This window comes from Rattus rattus, chromosome 1 (genome assembly GCF_011064425.1).
Source record: "Rattus rattus isolate New Zealand chromosome 1, Rrattus_CSIRO_v1, whole genome shotgun sequence".
In the NCBI taxonomy this organism is placed as follows: Eukaryota; Metazoa; Chordata; class Mammalia; order Rodentia; family Muridae; genus Rattus; species Rattus rattus.
In genome coordinates, this window is record NC_046154.1 from 92,348,216 (window position 1) to 92,371,355 (window position 23,140).

The following is a 23,140-nucleotide window of genomic DNA, read 5'->3' on the forward strand; positions in this document are numbered from 1 at the left end:
CAGTATTGAAAATACCAGAAGTAGGGGTTGATCCATAAATCTGTTCGGCACCCAGGGTTATTGCACAGAATTGTCTGTGGTCCTAGAATTGATACTACAAGGCTTTCAAATCATCATATTCTAGTTAGACCATGTTATATATCTTTTGTTTTGTTTGTTGCTTTGATTTTTGAGACAAAGCTTCTGTGTGTAGATTAGGCTAACCTCAAACTCAGAGAGCCACCTGCCTCTGCCTCCCAAGTGCTGGGATTAAAGACCAAATGGCCTATCTTAGCAGGCCAGCATGCAGGGCTGCTGACAGAGTCTGAGATAGCTTTGGTGTTGTCTTTTATTATGTAGCAAACATAAATGTGGTGCTTCCAAGGTAAGCTGGTCTATTATCTTGGAATAAAGCCACTCAATTTTGCTTCTTATTCAAGTCACTAGGAACTTAGTACAGTCTTCGTTCCCACAAAAACTGGAACTTAATGAGACCTACACCCCACCCGTCCAGGAGAATTACAGGCATGCCTGGAGGTCCTTATGACTGGTTCCTGGCTGCTCTTGCTGAGTGGCTGCTGTAGGATAGCTGCAGGGAGTCGCAGCCAAGGACCCAGACGTCATCACTGGTTCTGCACACATCTTTAATGGTCTGTCTGATGTCTAATGAGACAAGGAGGATCCGGCACTGGGTGCCTTGAGTATATCTTCATTCTGTCTAGGAATCACTTGCATTTGTGTATGCTGTGTGTGTAAAACTCAGCCATGAGCTAAGCCTATGTGTAGCATGAATGAGCTCTGGAAAAGCATGGCATACACATGCAGTCATGTATGCTCTAATACTGTAGTCTCTTTGCTAGAGAGGAAGCTTTCTATCTGCAGGGCACAGCCTTTATTGAGCCCTTTTACTCTATTTTGTTTATCATAAAGTATCTGGGGAGACAGGTTGGCAAGACAGTTTGGGGGCTGTCTTTTATTATGTGGCAGACATAAATGTTCTGTTCAGAATCAGGAGTCAATATACATTTGCATAATCTTAAATTTCAGTTAGCATTCAAATATTAACCATAATAACTCTTTTTAATTATTTTATTTTTGTTTTATGAGCATTGGTGTTTGGTTTTTTGTTTTTGTTTTTGTTTTTTTGCTTACATGTAAGTCTGTGTGAGGGTGTTGGATCCTGGATTTATAGACAGTTGTGAGCTGCCATGTGGGTGTTAGGAATTGAACCCCGGTCCTCTGGAAGAACAGTCAGTGCTCCGAACCCATAGGCCCTCTCTCCATCCCATACAGTAACTCTTTAATCTATTTTCTATTTATTGTTGTAACTCAAATGGCTAATGAGACTTTAGGAAACAAGTCTTGCCTGATGCATTGTGATTTGGCAGCTAGAACAAAATGGCTTTTAAAACAGTTAATGGATCTAGAATCACTCGAAACAACTGAAAGTTACACACCACTTCGAGAGATAAGTCACTTCCATCTGGTTTCCATGACTAGAACCTTTAAAATTCCCGTTTAAAAAATATTTTAAGTCTAAGCGTTGAGATTATTGATGTAATTCCAGCATTTGGCAGTCTGAGCAGTAGAGTCACAAATTTCAGACCACCTGGGCTACATGGGTTACCTGTATTTTTAAAAAAGTGTGCCTTAATTATAAAGCCAAGAGAATGTTAATTTTTTGTGGGGGTGGGGAAGGAAAGGAGGGAAAGGTCACTTAACTCACAGTTTCATATAACAGAGCATCATCAGAAGCAGTGAGGGCAGGGCCTGGGGTCAGGAGCCAGTGCAGAGGCCATGAAGCAGCGCCGATTGTTGGCCTGTGCACATCTTGCTCAGCCTGCTTTCCTATAGAACCCAGGCCCTTCCCCATCAGTCACTAATTTTAAAAAGTGCCCTACAGGCTTGTCTGTATCAGGGAGGCAGTTTCTCACTGAGGTTCTCTCCTTTCAGATAACTTTAGTTTGTGTCAGGTTGACATGAAAGTAACTGGCCAGCACACCTTTGTGAGAACTTTAGCTTGTCTTGTGCTCTGCTGTGAGTAACTAAAGATTCTAAGAACTCTCCCCATACCTGTGTGCAAAGTGAGGCTTTTGCAAAACCTCAGAAACCTATCTAGAACTCTGTGTGCTGAGCAGTGTGGCCTGCAGCAAAGCAGCTTTAGCCAGAGGAAAGGTACCTCATCCAACCTCATCTGCCTCGTTGTAAGTCCAATGGCCATGTTACAGAAACTGTGTTGATGGGAAGACAACAAATCCCAGAGCATCATGGGAGATGGGTGAACGCCTGCTGTGACTTTTCACAGAGCATCATGGGAGATGGGTGAGTGCCTGCTGTGACTTTTCACAGTGGCACAGGCGGGCCAGTTCTCCTGACAGGGCAAGGCACTGAATCTTGGTGGTTTTGCTTGGTTTTCAGGCTGTTTTCAGCTTGGGACCATGACACAGTAGGGAAGAGAAGAGATCAAATGGGCACCAGCATTCCCTGCCTCTGCTTTCTGCTGAGCCATGAAGTACACAGCTGTCTGCTGCCCAGTGCTCCTACCACCATGATGTTTACCCAAGCTCATGGGGCTACGCTCTTGGACTGAACCCTCGGAAACCAAGAACCAAATTAAATTCATTTGCCCTTAATTTATTCCTTCAGTCATTAGGTTACAGTGATGGAAAGTTAACTAATACAGAAAATGTTCTACGCACAGTCAACTTTACACCCAGACACTTCGCTTTAAACACAGCACCCCATCCCATGTCTCCAAAGGCTCTAGTCCAAATGTATTCAGTCTGTCTCTTTGCTTAACTTTTCACATGGTTTGAGAGTCCAAATTCAGAGTCTCAATGGAGACTCAAGGCAACCTCTTACTTGAACCTCTATAAAATTAAAAGGAAAATTATATTCTGCTGATTACAGCAGGAGTAAATGTCCCCTTCTGAAATGGAGGAAGAGGAGCATAGAAAGGAAGGATGAAAGTAGAGCCAAGCCCCTCAGGACAAACACCAAGGCCTGCAGTTTCACGTCCAGCCTCTGAAGCACTCAGTCTCCTGACGTCTGCTCCAAGGGGACCCCTCGCTTTTTAAATTATGGTTTTTTTTTTATTGCTGTGATGAAACACTGTGGCCAAAAATAACCTGGGAAAAAAGAGTTTGTTTGTTTGTTTGTTTTCTTACACTGTCGAATCACATGGAAGGCAGTCAGGACAGGAACTTAAGCATGGCAGGAACCTGCAGACAGGAGCTGATGCAGAGACCAAGGAGGGGTGCCGATTACTGCTCAAGTCTCATGGCTTGCTCAGCCTGCTTTTTATAGAACCCTGGACCACCATCCCAGGGATGGCAGCACCCACGATGGGCTGCCCTCCACCCCCATCAATCATTAATTTTACAGTGTCCTACGGACTTGCCTAAAGCCCCATCTTTTTTTTTTTTATTCATTTATTATATATAAGTACACTGTAGCTGTCTTCAGACACACCAGAAGAGGGCACCAGATCTCTTTACAGATGGTTGTGAGCCACCATGTGGTTGCTGGGAATTGAACTCATGACCTCTGGAAGAGCAGTCGGTGCTCTTAACTGCTGAGCCATCTCTCCAGCCCCTAAAGCCCCATCTTAAGGAGACATTCTCCTCATTGAGGTTAGGGATGTCTTTAACTTGTGTCAAGTTGACATCAAAATAGCTCTCTTGGGTTTGCCCCTCTCATTGCCTGTGATCTTCCTTGGTAGACGTTCGTATGTTGGCGACTCCAGCCTCCAGGCTTTCACTGCAGCTTCACCTTCACCAATCAGCTCCTCCACTATCCAGTGCTCAGAGCTCCATGAAGGAGTGTGTTTGTTACACACACCTGTCCTTCCAGGTCTTCTTTTTAAAATGTGGGTTGAAGTCTACATGAAGCCATACGTTTTCTATTCTGTATGCCTGGAGATCCAGCATCGTGTAAAGATGCCAGTGTCTTCTGCCAGTTACAACATAGTGGGCCACCCCACAGCATGGCTAGAGCTGTGTCTGAGGAGCTAGGAACTTGAACTAATGAAACCACTTCCCTTGATGGCCCTGTGGGAGCAAGGTGTCCCACCACTCACTTCTCAGGAAAGCATGTCAGATGAGTTACACCTCAGAGCCTGTCGTGTGGAGCCAATTCCCGAGATGCCCACACATACCTTCCTTATGGGAACGGTGCACTGCTTAGCTCCTCTTTAGTGGTGCTGATCCCTTTATCAGACCATCTTCATTATCTAGAAATTTAAACACCCTTTTCTAGCCAAATTGCATGTTTTCCCCATCCTCCCACTCTGTTTTTTAGTCCCAAATTTCACTGTAAACTTGTTACAAGTAGACACCAGTAATCAACCATTGTCATGGCTACAGCCAGATATCTGCCTGAAGCAGCTTAAGTGAGGAAGGGTTTGCCTTGTTTCAGGTTTCAGGGGTTTAGTCCATACTGGCTTGGCCTGTGTGCTTGGGCAGTGCATCATTATAGCGGTAGGAGCTTATGGCGGAGAGCACTGTTCACTCCATGGTTGGCAAGGAAGCAGAGACAGGGAGGCTAACGCTCCTTTGCTTTCTCATTCTCTCCTTTTGTCCTTTCCTTTCATCCTGGCCATGGGCTGGCACCACCCACGCAGCCCTCAGTTGATGGAAATGCCCTGACTGATATACCCGGGCAGACACACATCACTGTGCCTCGCCAGTCTCTCTGGTGGTTCTGAATCCAGCCACGTTAATGAGAAGATTGAGTGTCACAATCATGTTTGTGCCCACAGGACTGACTGAGGAATTTATTAATACCAAGTCTTTTTTCCTTTGGTTTTCCAAGGTTTCTCTGTGTAGCCCTGGCTGTCCTGGAACTCACTCTGTAGACTAGGCTGACCTTGAACTAGGAGATCCGCCTGCCTCTGCCTCCCGAGTGGTGGGGTCAAAGGTGAGCGCCACTATTGCCAGCTTGTGCCAAGTCTTTAAGAGAAGGAAAAGGTAATTCGCAATTTGGTTTATTCAGCTCTATTTCAGCTTAAGCATTTACAAAATAAAGTTTATTTTTACTTGCATTTACATGTAAAAAACTTAGAAAAGTACTTTTCTTAAAATATGGTTGAATAAAACAGCCAATACTATTGATGAATTAGACTTTGATTCTTCCTTACAGTAATTTGCTGAGCGCTGGAGAGTCAGCTAACGCGTATTGTATGCTGTGGCAGCTGGGGAGCTGCAGAAACTCTTGGGTCTCGTTCTTGCTCACAGGTACAGAGTGCTTGCTACTGAACGGCAAATAGAATGAAAAGAGTACGATGTGACCGTTTCCTATCGTGGAACGCGTCACAGCACACCAAGTCCAGGTGTCCTCTAGAGGCTCACTGTATAAAGTCAGTCTTGCTGATTTTCTCATAGTTCTTATCTAAGAAATAAAGAGAAAACAGACAATCTAACCTATACTTATAGATGTATATGTATAATTCTTTGTATTTCTTAGTCTGTTCTAATGTGAAAAGTAATGTTAAATTTTTCATTTCCATTTTTCAAATTTTCTAAGAAGGATGGTTTAAAACCTTTAGCAAACTCCATTTGTAATTTAATAGAATAATTTTGAGTTGAATAAGCCCCTCCAAGACTGTCTATATACAATGAGAACAATGAGAAACTGTATTTTCTAAAACATGTATCTATAAAAGACACATACAAGCCGGGTGGTGGAGGCTCACGCCTTTAATCCCAGCTCTTGGGAGGTAGACATAGGCTAATCTCTGTGAGTTTGAGGCCAGCCTGGTCTACACAGCAAGTTCCAGGACAAACATCTGGCTATGTAGAAAGACCCTGTCTCAAAAAAGAAGTGAAAATAATGTGAAAGTCCTTGTGAACCATGAAAGTGAATCACACAGATAGTTCTTTCTTTCTTTCTTTTTTTAAAGACTCTGACTCCTGTAGGCTAGGCTGTGCGGCTCAGAATGATCCTGAACTGTTAATCCTCCTGCCTCCAGGATCAGATACTCATTTTCTCGTCTGTGATAATGAATCAGTGATTAAATTTTCCTTCTAAATATATTCAGTTCTTTGCTGACTAAGTCAATAAAACTGAAAATAATATCTACCTCATAGGATTCTTCTATGTATAGCTTAGAAATGATACTTGGAAAATATTTAGTACAATGACATGCTTTTGGTAATTGCTAAAATTAATGCTGGTACTTATCTGTTTTAGTTATTAGTGTTAAAAAAAATCATCCCAAAATTATAATTTCAGAATTTCTGATGTTAATTTTGGGTGGGTGCTTATAGCGCAGACTGTATATCAGGTGGTTGTGCTCCTCCATTTCTTCTGTATGCTATGATTCCACCAGCTGGGCTAAAAGTGCCCACATAGTAATGTTTGTATCATAATGCCCAAAATGACATCACCCTGAAATCTGGGCAAGTGTGTCTTATTTAAGCTTGCTATAATGAGTTAGAATTCATGACTTAATAAATCTTCTGCTCTTCCAAATCTTATCAAGCACATTAGGTTAGTAATTTTCTTAAAGATTTATTTATTTATTTATTTATTATATATAAATACACTGTAGCTGTCTTCAGACACACCAGAAGAGAGCATCTGACCTCATTACAGATGGTTGTGAGCCACCATGTGGTTGCTGGGATTTGAACTCAGGACCTCTGGAAGAGCAGTCAGTGCTCTTAACCACTGAGCCACCTCTCTAGCCCTAGGTTAGTAATTTTTAAACAATCAAAATGCAGTTCTTTTACTACTAAATTTGGAGGGATTTTAACTTCTTGATAGTCCAAAGATTGAATAAATCCTCTGAGGGCTGGGGAAGTACCTTGGTTGATAGAGCTGGGTTCAGTCCCCAGCGCTGCATGGACTGGGTCTGTTACCACATGCCTGTGGATACCAGAGCTCTGGAGGGGGAGGCAGGAGGTCAGTGCTTAGTCATTCTCAACCACACTGAAAGTTCAGGACCGCCTGTGCTGTAGGAAACTACCTCAAAGGGAAAAAAAGGAGAAGAAGAAAAAATTATTTGTGTGATTTCTATTGTTAAACTGTTAAACTAATGTGGATTTGTACAAATATTAAAACTTTGAGAACAATAAACCAGATATAACTTGGAGTTTTGCTATTTCCTGCTGTCTGAAATACATTTTATGAGAAAGCCCAGTATGAGTCAGTTTACTGTTTTTCATTAATTTTTCCCTGTGTTTGTTTTCAAGTTCCAAGATTTCAAGAAACCAGCAGTCAATATTCACTTGCAGATATGAGGAACATTTTTTCTGTCAAAGGAGACAGCCTTGTGATTCACCCTGCAAAAGCAAAGGGGTGGAGACAAGCAAGACTAAATCCAGTAATGGCCGAAACGTTGGAGCATCTGCAGGCGTATCTGCGTCATAATGGTCTGTCTGCTCAGGAGACTAAGCTGGAGATCTTTCTGCCTACAAAAGTACTTGAGCTGGAGTGTAAGTGTAGAATAGTACATGACGTGTGTGAGCCCTCCTGTGAGATGTACAGCACTCGGTCTGTCCTCAGTGACTAGGGAATGGTGGCTGAGGCTTAGCATTCCCAGTATACCTCTGTTCTGCCATCTTACGACCTTTGGCCTTCCTGGGCTCTGCTTTCTTCTTGGGAAAAATATGGGAGTTTCATCAGCTAACCCTAAAATCCTACTCTGCCTAACATTTTACACTTTAAAAATTTCTAGCCATTTCAATAATAAATATGTATGCGTACTTTCAAAAATTAGTTTCTACAATAAGTAGTAAGTTTCAGTTGTAAAGGATTTGAGAAGCATAGTTTGAGAAAAAGTTTGTTATAGACAATAAATAAAAGTGAGCTTTAGGTATTAACATCAATTGGAAACTGGCCTAAGGAGATAAGGAATTGGGACACAAATTAGCACGGTGTTCTGGAAGAATGAAGGCTCCGAGTTCTTATGGGAGGAAGGAGGACAGAGTACAGCAAGGGTGTGGGAGTCTGTCCCAGTCCTAAAGGATTCATGGGGCAATAAGGGCATTGGAGGATCAGCCCTCATCAAAGAAAGTCTTCCTGACCATTACAGAACCCCACTGCTGAGCAAAGAGGACAGGTTACTGACTGCACGATGGGTGCCCAGTCCCAACTGACTCACCTAAGACATCTGAACCTCAGGGAGCATAGTGGGAGGGAATGGGACATGGCAGAGATTGGATAAGAACCGGAGGAACAAGAAGTTTGCTGTGAGACTGTCTCCAAGAAACTCGGGAGAAACTGTGTCCATGAAGTATTTTCAACATGGCTGCTTAGCAAGACCTGAAGAAGAATGTCAGCAGTAGCACGCTAACACTGATGGGGATCTTCTGGGGCCTCAGCCCTGCACAAAGAACTCAGGAACTAAGGAATGCTGGAGAAAGTCTTCTTCAGGGAAGAGCTTCCACCCCGAGCTGGTTCTAGAATACCAGGTGCTCAGCCATGTGGTCATAAACTCAGAAGCATGTATGGACTGAGCAGGTGTATCTGTGTACTGGGGGTGTGATGATGTAATCACATTTTAATTTCAAAAATAAAAATATTAGAAGAGTTTAGGACTACTGTAAGAAAATTGAGCAGAAGAAAACTTTATGGGGTCTTCAAATATCCAACATATCTAAAACTGTATGGAATATCAGAAGCAACAAATTTGAGGTTAAAGGAAACCATTCTTACTCCACTAGAATTGTTACAGTAGTTTAATCGTGAAGTTTAAGAAGCAGTAACCAGCCAGGCAGTGATGGTGCATGCCTTTAATCCCAGCACATAGCAGGCAGAGGCAGGTGGATCTCTGTGAGTTGGAGGCCAGCCTGATCTACAGAGCAAGTTCCAGGACACCAGGGCTGCATAGAGAAACCCTGTCTCAAAACAACAACAAAAAGAAGCAATAACTGTTTGTAGACCCCATAGCCAAATCAGAGTAAGGGTGTCTAGAAAAATAATTGTGGATGAGAATAGTCAGCAAAGTAAAATAATCAGCAGTTTCTAATCATTTGATAACCAGATTATCTCATCAAAAGCTTCAGGGTTAGCGAATGGCAGCTTCTGTGTTCATTCTTGACCCCGGGGAGCTTCCGGTTCGTTCTTACAATGCTAACTGTGGACGACTTCCGGTTTGTTCTTACAATGCTAACTGTGGACGACTTCGGATGCTTACTGTTGGTGTTGCACAGACTGGCCTCACGGTCTCACATGGCAGTAATGCGCCCGGACTCTAGCTAGTTTCCACTTTGAACAGACAGACCATGCGCTCGAAGCTAACTCAGACCTTAGCGCTCACAGGCCAAGGCAGGTGCGAGCTGTCCTTAAGTATTACTCTCACGCTTGTCTCCTAAATGTGGTAGAATGAGAGAAAAGAAAACCGTCTCTTGTCTCAGTGTTTCTAAGAAAAGCAAAGACGAGGGGGCTAAGGATGAGCTCAGTTGAACAGTATCTGCCTGGGTTTCACAAAGGCCTGCATTGGATCGCCAAATCTCATAAAACTGGAGATGGAGGCTCATCTTACAGTCATAGCACTTAGGAAATAGAGGCAGTGGATAAAAAGTTCAAGACTGGGCCGGAGAGATGGCTCAGTGGTTAAGAGCACTGACTGCTCTTCCAGAGGTCCTGAGTTCAATTCCCGGTGGCTCACAACCGTCTGCAATGGTATCTGATGCCCTCTTCTAGTGTATCTGAAAACAGCAACTTGTTCATATACTTAGGTAAATAAATCTTTTTTTTAAAAAAAAAGTTCAAGACTATCCTCAATTATATAGCAAATCTGAGGCCATCTTGGGCAATGTGAAACCCTGTCTCAAAACAACCACAAAAGCCTGCATAGACCATTTTGAAGGAAGAAGGCACATTTTTTTTTTCTTTTTAAGGATTATTGTTAAACACTAGCCATATACTTCATGTGGTTAGATTATTTAGTTGCTCCAAATCAACCTTATGATATAATTTATGTACACAACTGTACCCATTCCCTCTATGCAGCTGCAGGAAAGCCTCGGTGGTGTTTGGTTGTGGAGGAGTGCCCACACCCCACTAAGTAACCCTCACCTACACGCTGTAAAAAAGCCTCACAAATGTGCTGGGCTCAACTGAACTTTGGTGTAATCATGCCTCTGTTGGGACCTCAGGAGGAGGGGCAGACATTGCTTTATGTCTCCTTCGGGGAGCGGGGAGAATTTTAGCTATAATTGTATAACTTGGTGCATCATGACAAATGTATGTACCTGTAAGACCACCACAACTAAAAGAATATTTCCATCCCAGAAAGTTCTCTTTCAGTCATTCTCCCTCTACCTTATTACTTTCTGCAGCTTTTCCCCTCAGTCCTCAGCAAGCCCTGAGGTTAGTAGCCCCTGTTCATTATAGAGTAAGGTAGTGTGGACTCTTTAGTGCCTGGACTCTTCAACCCACCACAGCATTTGTGAAATTCATTCACATGTGTATGTGTGACGCTAATTCAGCAACACTTCTATGAGTGTTCTTGTGCAAATCTTCTTTTTTTTAAATTTTTATATTTTTGGATATTTTATGTATTTACATTTCAAATGTTATCCCCTTTCCCTTCTCTCCCATACCCCCTCCTCCCTCTCCCCTTCCCCCTCCTCCTGCTTCTATGAGGATGCTCCCACTCCCACCCACCCACTCCTACCTCAATGCCCTTGCACTCCTGAATATTGGGGAAACAAGCCTTCACAGGACCAAGGGCTTTTCCTCCTATTGGTGCTGGACAACGCCATCATCTGCTACAAATGTGGCTGAAACCATGGGTCCCTCAATGTGTACTCATTGGTTGGTGATTTAGTCCCTGGGAGCTCTGGTGGGGTCTGGTTGGTTAATATTGTTGTTCTTCCTGTGGGTTTGCAAACCACATTAGCTCCTTCAGTCTTCTCTAATTCCTCCATTGGGGTCCCCTTGTTTAGTCCTATGGTTAGCTGCAAGCATCCTCTTCTGTATCAGTAGGACTATGGCAGAGCCTCTCAGGAGACACTTATATCTGGCTCCTGTCAGCAAGCAGTTCTTGGCATCAGCAATAGTGACTGAGTTTGGTGGCTGCATATCGGATGGATTCCCAGTCTCTGGATGACCTTTTCTTCAGTCCCTGCTCTATTCTTTGTCCCTGTATTTCCTCCCGTGAGTATTTCGTTCTCCCTTCTAAGAAGGAATGAATTATCCACATATAATAATTTGGTCTTCCTTCTTCTTGGGCTTCATATGATCTATGATTTTTTTCCAAGCTTTTAGGCTAATATCCACTTATCAGTGAGTGCATACCATGTGTGTTTTCCTGTGATTGGTTTACTTCACACAGGATGATATTTTTCCAGTTCCCTCCATTTGCCTATGAATTTCATGAAGTCATTGTTTTTGATAGCTGAGTAATATTCCATTGTGTAGATGTACCACATTTTCTGTATCCATTCCTCTGTTGAAGGGCATCTGGGTTCTTTCCAGCTTCTGGCTATTATAAATAAGGCTGCTATGAACATAGTGGATTGTGTGTCTTTGTTATATATTGGAGCATCTTTTGGGTATATGCCCAAGAGAGGTATAGCTGGGTCCTCACGTAGTGTAATGTCCAATTTTCTGAGGAACCTCCAGAGTGATTTCCAGAATGGTTGTACCAGTTTGCAATCCCACCAACAATGGAGGAGTGTTCCCCTTTCTCCACATCCTCACCAGCATCTACTGTCAATTGAGTTTTTGTTAGCCATTCTGACTGGTAGGAGGTGGAATCTCAGGGTTCTTTTGTTTTGCATTTCCCTGATGACTAAGGATGTTGAACATTTCTTTAGGTGCTTCTCAGTCATTCATTATTCCTCAGTTGAGAATTCTTTGTTTAGCTCTGTATCCCATTTAATAGGGTTATTTGATTTTCTGGAGTCTAACTTCTTGAGGTCTTTGTATATATTAGATATTAGTCCTTTATCAGATGTAGGATTGGTAAAGATCTTTTCCCAATCTGTTGGTTGCCATTTTGTCCTATTAACAGTGTCCTTTGCCTTACAGAAGCTTTGCATTTTATGAGGTCCCATTTGTCAATTCCTGATGTTACAGCATAAGCCATTGGTGTTCTGTTCAGGAAATTTTCCCCTGGGCTTATATGTTCAAGGCTCTTCCTCACTTTCTCTTTTATTAGTTTGAGTGTATCTGGTTTTATGTGGAGGTCTTTGATCCACTTGGACTTGAGCTTTGTACAAGGAGATAAGAGTGGGTCAATTTGCATTTTTCTCCATGCTGTCTTCTTATGGACATGGTAGTATTTTTCTCGAGAGAATATACAGAAGTAAAATTGTTTATTGTTGCTGTAGGTGCTTTAGGTTTATATTTGATTTTATAAGAAATTATTAAATTGTTTTCCAAAATTCTTTCATCATTATGCATGCCCACCAGCAATGTGTGAATTTCAGTTACTCTGTGTCCTTGTCAACATAGCAGCTATTCTATGGGCATGTGCAATGTTTATTATGGCTTTATTTCCCCAATGCCTAATAGTGATGAGTATCTTTACATACTTGGTGACCAGATTTATTGTAATAGAATTTACTGTGCAAGTTAAATCTAAATTACACACACAATTTCAGAACACTTATTAACCCTTTCTTTCAAATCCCATAGCAGTCACTCTCTGTTCTACCCAGCTGTAGAATAACTAATTTGTACTCTGTCTCTATGAAGTTGCTTCTCCTAAATATTCTTTATAAATGAAAGCTGTCAAATATTGGTCTGTTGTGACCTACTTTATTTACCATCATGATTCATCTATTGTAGGGTGTGTGTGTGTGTGTGTGTGTGTGTGTGTGTGTGATGTTCAAATCTTTTGCCAACTTTTTAATTAGGTTTCTTTTAAAATGTTAATTTATAAGAATTTAAAAATATATTTTATATTTAGCCCTTTCTCCAAGGATACGTATGACTCATTGTAACCAGTCAGCAACAGCGCTTTACTAGAATTGCTTCATCATCTGGCAACTGGTATTAAGAAAAAGAGATGGACTGGAGAGATGGCTCAGTGGTTAAGAGCACTGGCTGCTCTTTCAGAGGATCTGGGTTCAATTCCCGGCACACACATGTCTGTTCAAAATTGTCTGTAACTCCAGTTGCAGGGGATCTGACACCCTCACACAGACATGCTTACAGGCAAAACACCAATGCACATGAAATAATAAATAATTTTTAAAAAGAAAATGCGTATTACTGATTTTAAAAGAAAAAGAAAGCCCCAAATATCTTGTGTTTAAACGTTTCTCCTTACAAAGCAACTTGGGAATAATTTAGGGCTAAATAAATGCTGCCTCAAACCAGGCAGATAAAACATAAATCAGTGTGTTCAAACCTCTAGCACGTCTATCTGCTTCTGAACCGACCGGGAGAGGAGCACAGTCTCATTTAAGAAGGCCAGCGGACCGTTCTGCATTTTGTATAGCTGTTGTCGGAAGCAGTTCATCCAGAGATCAAATAGACTGACAGATAAGACAAGCAGGGATCCCCATGCCTTCAGGCAGCCCAAAGCCTGGACCACTTCCCAGTGTTGGCACCGATACTGAGTCTAGTCGGTGCCATGTCTCTTCCCTCCTCTGCTAGCTACATGCACTAGAAAAGGAGCTTAATTAATTTAATCAAAACGAAAGAAAATAGCATTTCTTACATTTTCCATACTTTTATAATATATATATACATATCAAACCTTGAAAGTTTTAATCATGTTATGCACGTTTTTGCTTATACTTTATTTTCATGCTTTACTTTCCCCTCCTATTTCTCTCTTTATTTCCTCTCTGCCCACCCTCTCTTGACCTCCTTCTCTCTGCCCTCATCTCTCTAATCTGGGGATTGAATTTACAGTGGAGCATAAAGCAGTGTATTTAGTGTTCGTCACTGAGCATCATCCTCAGCCCAGAAAACTTTCTCATTAAGGAGATGGGAACATTGTTCATGGCATAGGAGACCTTTTGTGATTTTGTACAAAATGTAAATTATTTAACTTTCATATGCTATAAATAAAATTACTTAAGACATACTGAAGGATGAAGCTGCATAATTCAATTGAACTAGATTTCAATTTCATTGCAGAATTATCTTTGTGATGTGTGCATAAACTATGGGTCAACTATTATAAAATGCCTTTTAGATAAAATAACCAATTTAAACAAAATTAAAAATAAGCAATAAAAAACAAAAAATTAGATAATTTTTAAAAAAGAAAAAGAGATGGCCCAGTGGTAGTGGTGTGCGCCTTTAATCCCAGCACCCAGGAGGCAGATGCAGGCTGATCTCTGAGTTCAAGACCAGCCTGGTCTACATAGTGAGGCCCTATTTGGGGGATAGTGGGGGTGGGGGAGGTTGTTAGGTGGTGGTCATTCGTGCCTTTAATCCTAGCATTTAGGAGGCAAGGACAGGCTGAGCTTAAACAGAGTAAAAGAGTTCCAGGATAGATAGATAGATAGATAGATAGATAGATAGATAGATAGATAGATAGATAGATAGATAGAAAGAAACAGCAAAGGAAGGAAGGAAGGAGGGAAAGAAATGGTAAGCCTATGCCTTTTTTTTAAAGCTTATTTTATTTAGAACCAAAAATGGATTTTCCAAACAGTAAACAAACTACCTCTAAAGATCAAATTATGTTAAAAGAAAATTACAAGTAAAAGTATTCATTTAGGTGTAGAAGTCATTTTGGAATCTTATTTTCTTATTTCCAGCGTGGCTAGAACCTAAGAGTAGTCCCTCGCTCCTCCTGCCAGTCAGTGAGAAATCTGGAGACGCTCACCAATTACATCCCCAGAAGAGGCCGTCTTCAGAACGGGAAGGGCCACGCCTTCGTTTGTCTGCTGAACAACGTGCCTCTGTTAAAAATTCAAACATGGAAGCAAATGCAAAGAGTGGCCAAGAACTAGCTGCTCAAATGATGCAGAAGACAGAGAATGGCTGTGTTGGACTTGGTAATCCTGTACCGTCTGTTGAGTCAGCTTCCTCTTCACAGATCAAGACATCTTATGATAAAAACCGAGATGATTTGGACCTTTTGAGCGAGTTTATTATTCTGAGAAGTAAACACCAGACTTTCCCGTCAGAAGCTGAAGTCAAAAGCTATGACCAAAACAATGGTGGGTAACGCAGTAAGATTTGGCATAGACATGTAACAGCTTGGACTGGGCACTGTCCATTACACAGTGCAAGAAAAAGGCTCTTTCAGAGAAATCGTACAGTTTCTCATAGTGACGGAGAGCACCACTGATACTTATTATAGATAGAGATAGGTGTGTACATATACATTTAGGTATGGATAGAAATATGCTTTCAAAGATTAAAGGCAAATTTCATTTGTAACAAAGCTATCACTTATAAAACCTGCTTTCTATAACTTAGATATATAAATTTAGTATTCCTAACTTGATCTTTCTTATTCACTTACAATCCTATCTCAGTACTTTTAAAAAGTTTTATTAATTCTTCAAAAATTTCAAACATTGTCCTTTTAACATTATCATTTCCCCTTCCCCTCATCCTCCCACATCTTCTCTCCAATTCACATTTATCCAACTTCATGTCCTCATTCTTTAAAAGATTGTTGTATTTTATGTGCATGGGCATTTTGCTTGCATGTACGTGTGCACTGTGCGTGCCTGGTGCCCATGGAAGCCAGAAGAGGATGTTGGAGCCCTGGAGCTGGAGATGCAGACAGTTGTGAGCTGCCATGTGTGTACTGGCAAATGAACTTGGGTCCTCTGGAAGAGCAGTAACCGATCTTAATCTCAGAGCCGTCTCGTCAGATCTACTCCTTTTTTAACCCATCAAATCTCATTAGTCTATTGTGGCCAGCCATTGGAGCATGTTAGAGGCTGTACCCTTAAAGGAAACTAACAGTCCCTCTCCCAGCAACTCTCAGTTACCAATAGTTCCTTAGCTAGGGGGTTGTCTTAGTATTTAAGCATACTTTATAATATGAGTTTAGACATTTTTCTCATTTAATTGCTTATTAATCTTTATAATATTATCAAAGAGTTTCCATTTATACTGTAATAATTATATTTTCCCTCTTGTAACCACATCAAAAGTAGTACAGTGAGCCCCAGACCAGTCTCAAAAGAAAAAAGTAAATAGCAACCAAAGACACCAAAGATTGTCCTCTATACCTACACACATGCACCACGCACGTGTGCACACTCAAACACACACATGCTCACACACACACTCACACACTCACACTCACACACTCATACACACACACTCACACACTCACACTCACACTCACACACACTCTCACACACTCATACACACACTCACACTCATACACACTCACACACACACTCACACACTCACACACTCACACACTCACACACACTCATATACACACACACTCACACACTCACACTCACACACACACACACTCACACATACTCACACATACACGCACGCTCGAGGGAAAGAAAATTTGTTGTTTTTAGGTTTGTTTCCAGATTCTACTCCTATTTGGGTTGAAAAGGAATCCCATGTTAGTTAACACTGGCACCCTCTTCTGCTTGTTATACTTGTGAGAAGAGCTTATAGGGACGCATTAGCATCATAAATAAGGGCCCACAGCAAACATGTTGAAAGAGATAAGAAGGATACTTTCTTATTTAAAAAAAAAGCTAACTTACTAAACCTTTAAGAGAGTGCTGCTATTAAGAGGGACTGTGTCCCTGACATTCTCTCCGTTAGTGTGATGCTCCTGGCCTTTTCGTTCCCGTATATATTCCTCCCTGGTCAGGTGCAGAAAGAAGTGTGTAAGTTGTACGTTGGGGGTGAAATGGGTGTACACTTAAGAGAATGCATCCCCAAAGAAAGAAGTGTTGTGAGCCTCTCCCATGTCGCGACTCTGTCCTGGTGAGAGTCCCTGGCCAGCTTAAGCAAGGACTGAGTGGGTCGGTACCTCCGTCAGACATTTAGTCACAAAGCCCACTTGTCTCTCAAGCCCTGTTCTCCACCTCACTTTATTAGCAATAAAGGTCATACTTCTTTCTTGCCTTATTTCACGGTTAATTGGGAATGAGAAATGTATGACTTTAGCCCTCTCAAAAATCTCAATAATTAACATCACTTAAGTGAACCTATTCAGAGTACTTAAAATTAACTGGCAGTATTAACTTGAAGTAACAATCTGGTTTTGTGTGTTTTTCATCGTTTTACTTGGGTCACTTTTATTTTACTAAGGTGGGATCTTTCTGTGTAGCCATAGCTGGCCTTGACTCTGTGGTCCTCCTGCCTTAGTGTCCTAAGTGCTGGGATTATAGGCAGCACAGGCCCCCATGTCCCACTCCGTCAGCAGACTTTTCACCTCACACGAAAGTATCCCAGGCTAGTGGCACAGTTCAAAAGCATCTTATGTTATTAGTGGATGACATGAGTAGTTAAAATAGCTGTACATACACATGTACATATACACGAAGTCTCTAAAATACGTAGAAATACTTAGAAAATAAGAAACCCAACATGCATTGAAGACTGTATCAAATACCACATTGCATATTAAAGGAGGAGTGGTTTTTGGCCTGGAAGTAAGGAGGGCAGTTACCTAAGATTTCATGTAGAAAATGGCTGAACTGAAGATTGTATAGTAAAACTGGTGTGCCTGGGACAGAAGGGAGACTCTGGAAAGCCACAGAGGGGTAAGGGACAGTGCCGCTGTCTTTTACGTGTTAATGACTGGTGTTGGTGTTTGGTCCTTGTAGTTCGGGTAGGCATCCGAAATCATACTTTTCCTATGAGGAACCTAGGGCTGCTTCAGGACTGAGGTAGAATTTGGAGCAGATGCCAGAGTTTATCCCATTTCCCTCACCCACCTTGCTTCTCAGCACAGTGTTAGGTCCACTGATCTGGGTAATTCATTTAACTCAGTCTCAATGGACTTCCATGAAGATTTAACCACTATGATTTTAAATACAGTGTTAAAATAAAGCAGCAGCATTTCTCCTGAACAATTTAATGTTTTTGCTAGAATTTCAAGATAAAGAAAAATATTCTTTGACTCTTCAAGAAGAAAGTCCTGTTGTTTCTAATAATAAAGCTCCAGAGGAAAGATGTCAGGAAAGAGCAGATGATGTCATCAGGATCCCCGCATCAGGTATGCAGTGTGCTTTCAAGATCACTGGGAAGTCTCTCCCGGATTTCTAGAGCATGCCGTTTTTTCCATGTAATTGTCTTTGCCTGTGTCAGAAACTTTTTTTCTTTTCTTTTTTCCTTTTTTGGTTTTTCTGGACAGGGTTTCTCTGTCTCCCCGGCTGTCCTGGAACTCACTGTGTACACCAGCCTGGCCTCCAACTGAGAGATCTGCTTGCCTCTGCCTCCCAAGTGCTGGGATACAGACATTTCTTAATTCTATTTCTGTTTTCAAGTTATTTCCAGACCTGGGATGTCCTGTACTCTGCTTCTGCCTTTCTCCTGTTGCCACACTCCAGATCACCAATTGTCACTCCTTCCTTCACTAAAACTGAAGCCACTTTCCTGTGTTCCTGTGAGAAGGAACTGCAAGAGCCTCCAGTCTGTCTCTTCGCCCATGGTTGGGCCCCTCCGTGCCTCACCACAGGCAGGAGGTGTGAGTTGGGTATCAGAAGCAGCACACCGTGCTTTTCACTGATTTCAGTGCTGTTGGTTTTCAGACACCCAGTGCCAAGCATACTGTCTCCTAGAAGCCACAGCGATCCCTATCTTACAGAAGCTCGTTTGCCTTTGTGCCTACCCTGCTGCTAACTGGAAGTTCGCCACTGTCAATTTTGACCAAACAAGATTCTTCTTAAAGGAACAGGAGAAAATAATAAATGATGCTATTCACCAAGGTGAGTACAGATCAGATCCCTGCCACCGAAAGGATACATTTTTAGACAGTTGTAGCAATGCAGACCTCAGACCTGAAAGAAACCTTGACTGTAATTTAGCATGTAGTACTCACATCTGGCCAAGCCCAGAAGATTCTCAGTGAATCTCCTAACACATGTGTTATTTAATAGATCTGCACTGCAAAACCAAAGTTAACCCTATAACCACTCACAGTGGAGCTAGTACTTGGCCCTGCTCTACCTAAACAAAACCACAGAAAGATATAAAGGATGATTTCCAGTGAACTTAACTGCATCTTATAATGAAATATAAGGTGTATAAACACAAAATATCCAGCACCCAACAACGTAAAACTGAGGATGTCTAATGTAAAGTCATGTTACCAAACACACACAAATACAGGAACCACAACCTGAAATGAGAATAATCTACTGAGACAAACCTAAATCAAGGGGACAGGAATTATCAGAGGCTGCTAGCTCATTATAACTGTTTCTGCATAGGCAGAGGGGTTTAGACTCCTGACAGAGAGCCAGATCCAGGACTTACTGCTGTCATTGCTGACCTCTAACAGTGTGGTTCTGGGGAAGGAAAGAACAGAGAAAAAGATTTTAAAACAAGACAGTGGCTTTCTACTCTTCCTTACCCACATGAGCCCTTTCCCATCTGCTCAGACCATGGATTGAGGCCTTCTCTTAGAGTTATTTCTGTCCTTGCTGTAGCTTGCCCTTTGGGGTTTGCAGTTGCCTGTAGTACAAGCCAAGGCACACTGATAGAAAACAGTAGGACACTTACCATTTTGAGCTCTTAGCCCCTTGGCCAGTCTGCCTGCTGCCACTCACTTTAAGGTCTGGATGGTGGCCATGTACTCTGCTTCATGCTTAGAGTTAAATCAGGGCACCAGACACGTGCACTGTGCTCACCACATGTTATCTGGACCTAGTCTGTTGGTGAAGTCTAACTTTCTAAGTCATTAAATTACACAGATAGTAACAAATTTGTAACTTCTTTAAAAAAAATAATGTAGGTGGGCTGGAAAGATAGCTCAGTTTTTTAAAGAGCGTTTGCTTCTCTACCGAGGACCTAGATTCAGTTATCACGTGACGGTTCATAGTACCTGTAACTTTAGGTTCTAGGTGTCTGTAACCTTCATCTGTCCTCTGCCTGTACATGGCATACATGAACTCACGCAGACACATACATACACTTAAATATAAAAATAAATAAATCTTTGCTGGACATGATGGTTCATGCCTTGAATCATACAACTTCAGGAAGCAGAGGCATGTGGATCTCTGAATTTGAGGCCATCCAGAGCTACTTAGTGAGACCCTGCAACAAACCAGCAGCAACAAAAATGAAATAAAATAGAACCATCGAGATGGCTTTGCACATAAAGGCACTTGCTGCCAACTCTGATGACCTGACTCCTAGAGCCCACATGGAAGGAGACAGTCTTGCAGGTTGCCTCCTGACCTCACACACATGTATGGCACATGACACACACATGTGTGTGGCACATGCATGCCCTCTACTCCTCACCTCACACTTTCACATGCAGAGGAATCCAAGCATTCATCTCCAGGGTGTTCTGGAAGTGCATAGAACACGTTAAGGAGGCAATTGGCTCGCCCCTCATGAGTCTTAGTTCTGAGCTAATAACACTTTCAGATATCTATCTCCATTTCAAAGTACTTCTTCATTTACAAGTCTCTAATCTATCTTAAACAACTAGCAAGTTACTGATTTAATTTTCTTCTTGGTTGGAGCTGCTATTTTCCCCCAACAATAGTAAACATAATGTAACAGTCATTACCACTAGGGGTGAGCTCTGCAGTTAGTTGTCAGGGTTCAGGGCTATCCTGAACATCACTTATCCTCACTAAGGCTGAGTCCTCATCTGTAAATGAGGATTACAGTCATCCTGAGAGGATTATGGAGAGCCCATGAGGTAACCTGCTTATATACAGCCTAGCAATTGTAAGCACTTGCTAACAGATATTAGCTGTTATTGGTAATCAGAACTGATATATTCTAAAACTCTAATGGATTCATCTTTTTGCTTATATAGATAAAAATGATGACAGAAAAATGACATTCAAGCATGCTGCTCTCTTACATCTGCTGGTGACAATTAGAGACGTCCTTTTAACATGCGGCTTGGATGAAGCATTAGGTTGGTGGAGAAATTTTTATTATTTTCTTCTTGTTGAATATTTCATATGATATAACTTACTGTTCTGAAAAAGATGACACTTCTGGAAAAGTTATATAGCCTTCTCTCCTATTACACTGATCACTTTGTCATAATTATTAATGGGATATATACATATATAGTACATATTATATGTATTTCAATGCTAGGGATCAAACTCAAGACCTCTTAATACTTTAATACCAAATAAGCAGTCTATCACTGAGCCACACTCCCAGCACAGAATGGAACTATATATATTCTGATTATGTCCTTTGTTCTAGGTCTGAATTGCTGAGTTCTGATGGCCTTATAGATTTAAATGTATAACTGTTATTATGCACTGAGTTTGACATTTCGTCATATACATTTTAGGCCCTTAGTGCACGTTTGGAACTTTGCCTTAAAATGTATGAACTAGCTACTGTTGTACAAAATAGTGTCACACTTACTGTACAGGATAGGGAGCCATTGGAAAGATACCATTTGCTTTTAAAGTTAATTCTGGGGCTGGAGAGATGGCTCAGTGGTCAAGAGTGCTCTTGTAGTGGACCCCAGCTCAGTTCCCAGCACTCATGCTGAGCTGCTGCCTCTGGGATTATTGCCTCTGACCCCCACAGCACCTGCACTCATGTGAATTTACCCCCAACACATGCATACAGATAAGTAAAGATACAATAATTTTGGGGGCTGAGGTCAGAGTATCCCTGGCTGTCCTGGAACTCACTGTGAAGACCAGGCTGGCCTCAAACTCAAGAGTTCTGCCTATCTCTGCAGTGATAGGATTAAAGGCGTGTGCTCCCATGCCTGGCCCACACTAAATCTTTTTAAAAAGTTAAAAGTCAGACAACAGTCTTGAGGATCAGGTCTGAAAACCTTAGGAAGTAAAACATTAGTCAGTCTCTCAGTTTCCTGACAGCCTAGCAGCACTAATGTAAGTCTTAACATGCATGGAGAACATATGGAATGAACTAAATACCCTAAGCCAACATTCACTAATTACTCAAATCTAGATCTACTAAATAAGACCCTTCAAGGACAAGATTTAGGATCTTTCGTGTTTAAATCGCCCTTAGTGGACAGCTATGGTTGTGTAATCTTGTCGCTCCAGCTTTGGGTAGGCCAACAGGGCCTCTGGAATTTAAGACCATCCTGCAGATTATAGCAAGACCCTGTCTTATGTGATGATTTAGATCCCAATGTTGGAACAGAGGCACATATTAATTATGAGTAAATATTATTTTTACCCTGAGTTTATATTCTAATGAGGTTGTCATATACACTATATAAAAAAATTCAGGTACAAAGTTATGTAAATTAAATACTAAGGAAATTCCAGTGAAACAAGTTTTCAAAAGGGTTTCCATTAAGTGTAGATTCTAAGATTTACAGGAAGAGTGAATTAATGTTCAGGAAGCAGGAAAGAATAGGATATATTCTTTTCTGTGTTTGGGTGTTTTGCATTGCCTGTAGAGATCAGAAGAAGGTATCAGATCCTCTGGAACTAAGTTTACAGGCAATTGTCTATCATGTGGGTGTTGGAAACTGAACCCCAGTCCTCTGGGAAAAGGCCAGTGCCTTTAACCACTGAGCCATCCTTCCATTCCTGTTAATTGTCACTTAAGCTTTATTTCTAGCCAGGCACGGTGGCACATGCATTTAATCCCAGCACTCAGTAGGCGGGGGCAAAGGCAGGAGGATCTCTGTGAATTTGGGGCTAGCCTGGTCTGCATAGGGAGTTCCAGGACAGCCTGGGCTACGTAGTAAAAAACAGAACACAAAAAGATTTCTTTTATAGTGAGTTATATTCAGAAACATTAAGACTTAACATTTCCCTAATTTTTCTTTAACAGGATATTTGTCAAATGCAAAAGATATCTACAAAAGTGTGTTAGACTCCTATTTGGATAACATTTGGAGACAGCTGAAAATTTTACAGTTCATTAAGGAAAAAAGGCCTAAAACCAACTATAAGGTCCAAGAATTGCAATGTCAGATACTAAGTAGGCTACAGAGTCAACAACAAATGAAGGTTGAGTATTGGGCTGAAGCAGATAAAATAATTAGTATAAAGAAGGGGGTGTGGCACAGTGCCTTTAACTTTGAGGTTATAAAACAGGCCGTTTGGCCCTTGACAGTTTTCTTCTTAAGTAACATAAGAGTAGCCTCAGACCC

At 41.5% G+C, this 23,140-nt stretch overlaps 1 protein-coding gene across 1 annotated transcript in view; it reads left to right on the plus strand.

Annotated features, from left to right (window-relative positions):
- Window positions 1-23,140, plus strand: part of Shoc1 (shortage in chiasmata 1) — an 82,659-nt gene that overhangs the window by 34,549 nt on the left and 24,970 nt on the right. The window contains exons 11-17 of the mRNA XM_032889733.1: window positions 5,119-5,213; window positions 7,173-7,415; window positions 14,655-15,059; window positions 17,933-18,058; window positions 18,594-18,770; window positions 20,843-20,947; window positions 22,819-22,997. Coding sequence (XP_032745624.1) covers window positions 5,119-5,213; window positions 7,173-7,415; window positions 14,655-15,059; window positions 17,933-18,058; window positions 18,594-18,770; window positions 20,843-20,947; window positions 22,819-22,997 — 1,330 coding nt within the window. The remainder of the gene's footprint in view (window positions 1-5,118; window positions 5,214-7,172; window positions 7,416-14,654; window positions 15,060-17,932; window positions 18,059-18,593; window positions 18,771-20,842; window positions 20,948-22,818; window positions 22,998-23,140) is intronic.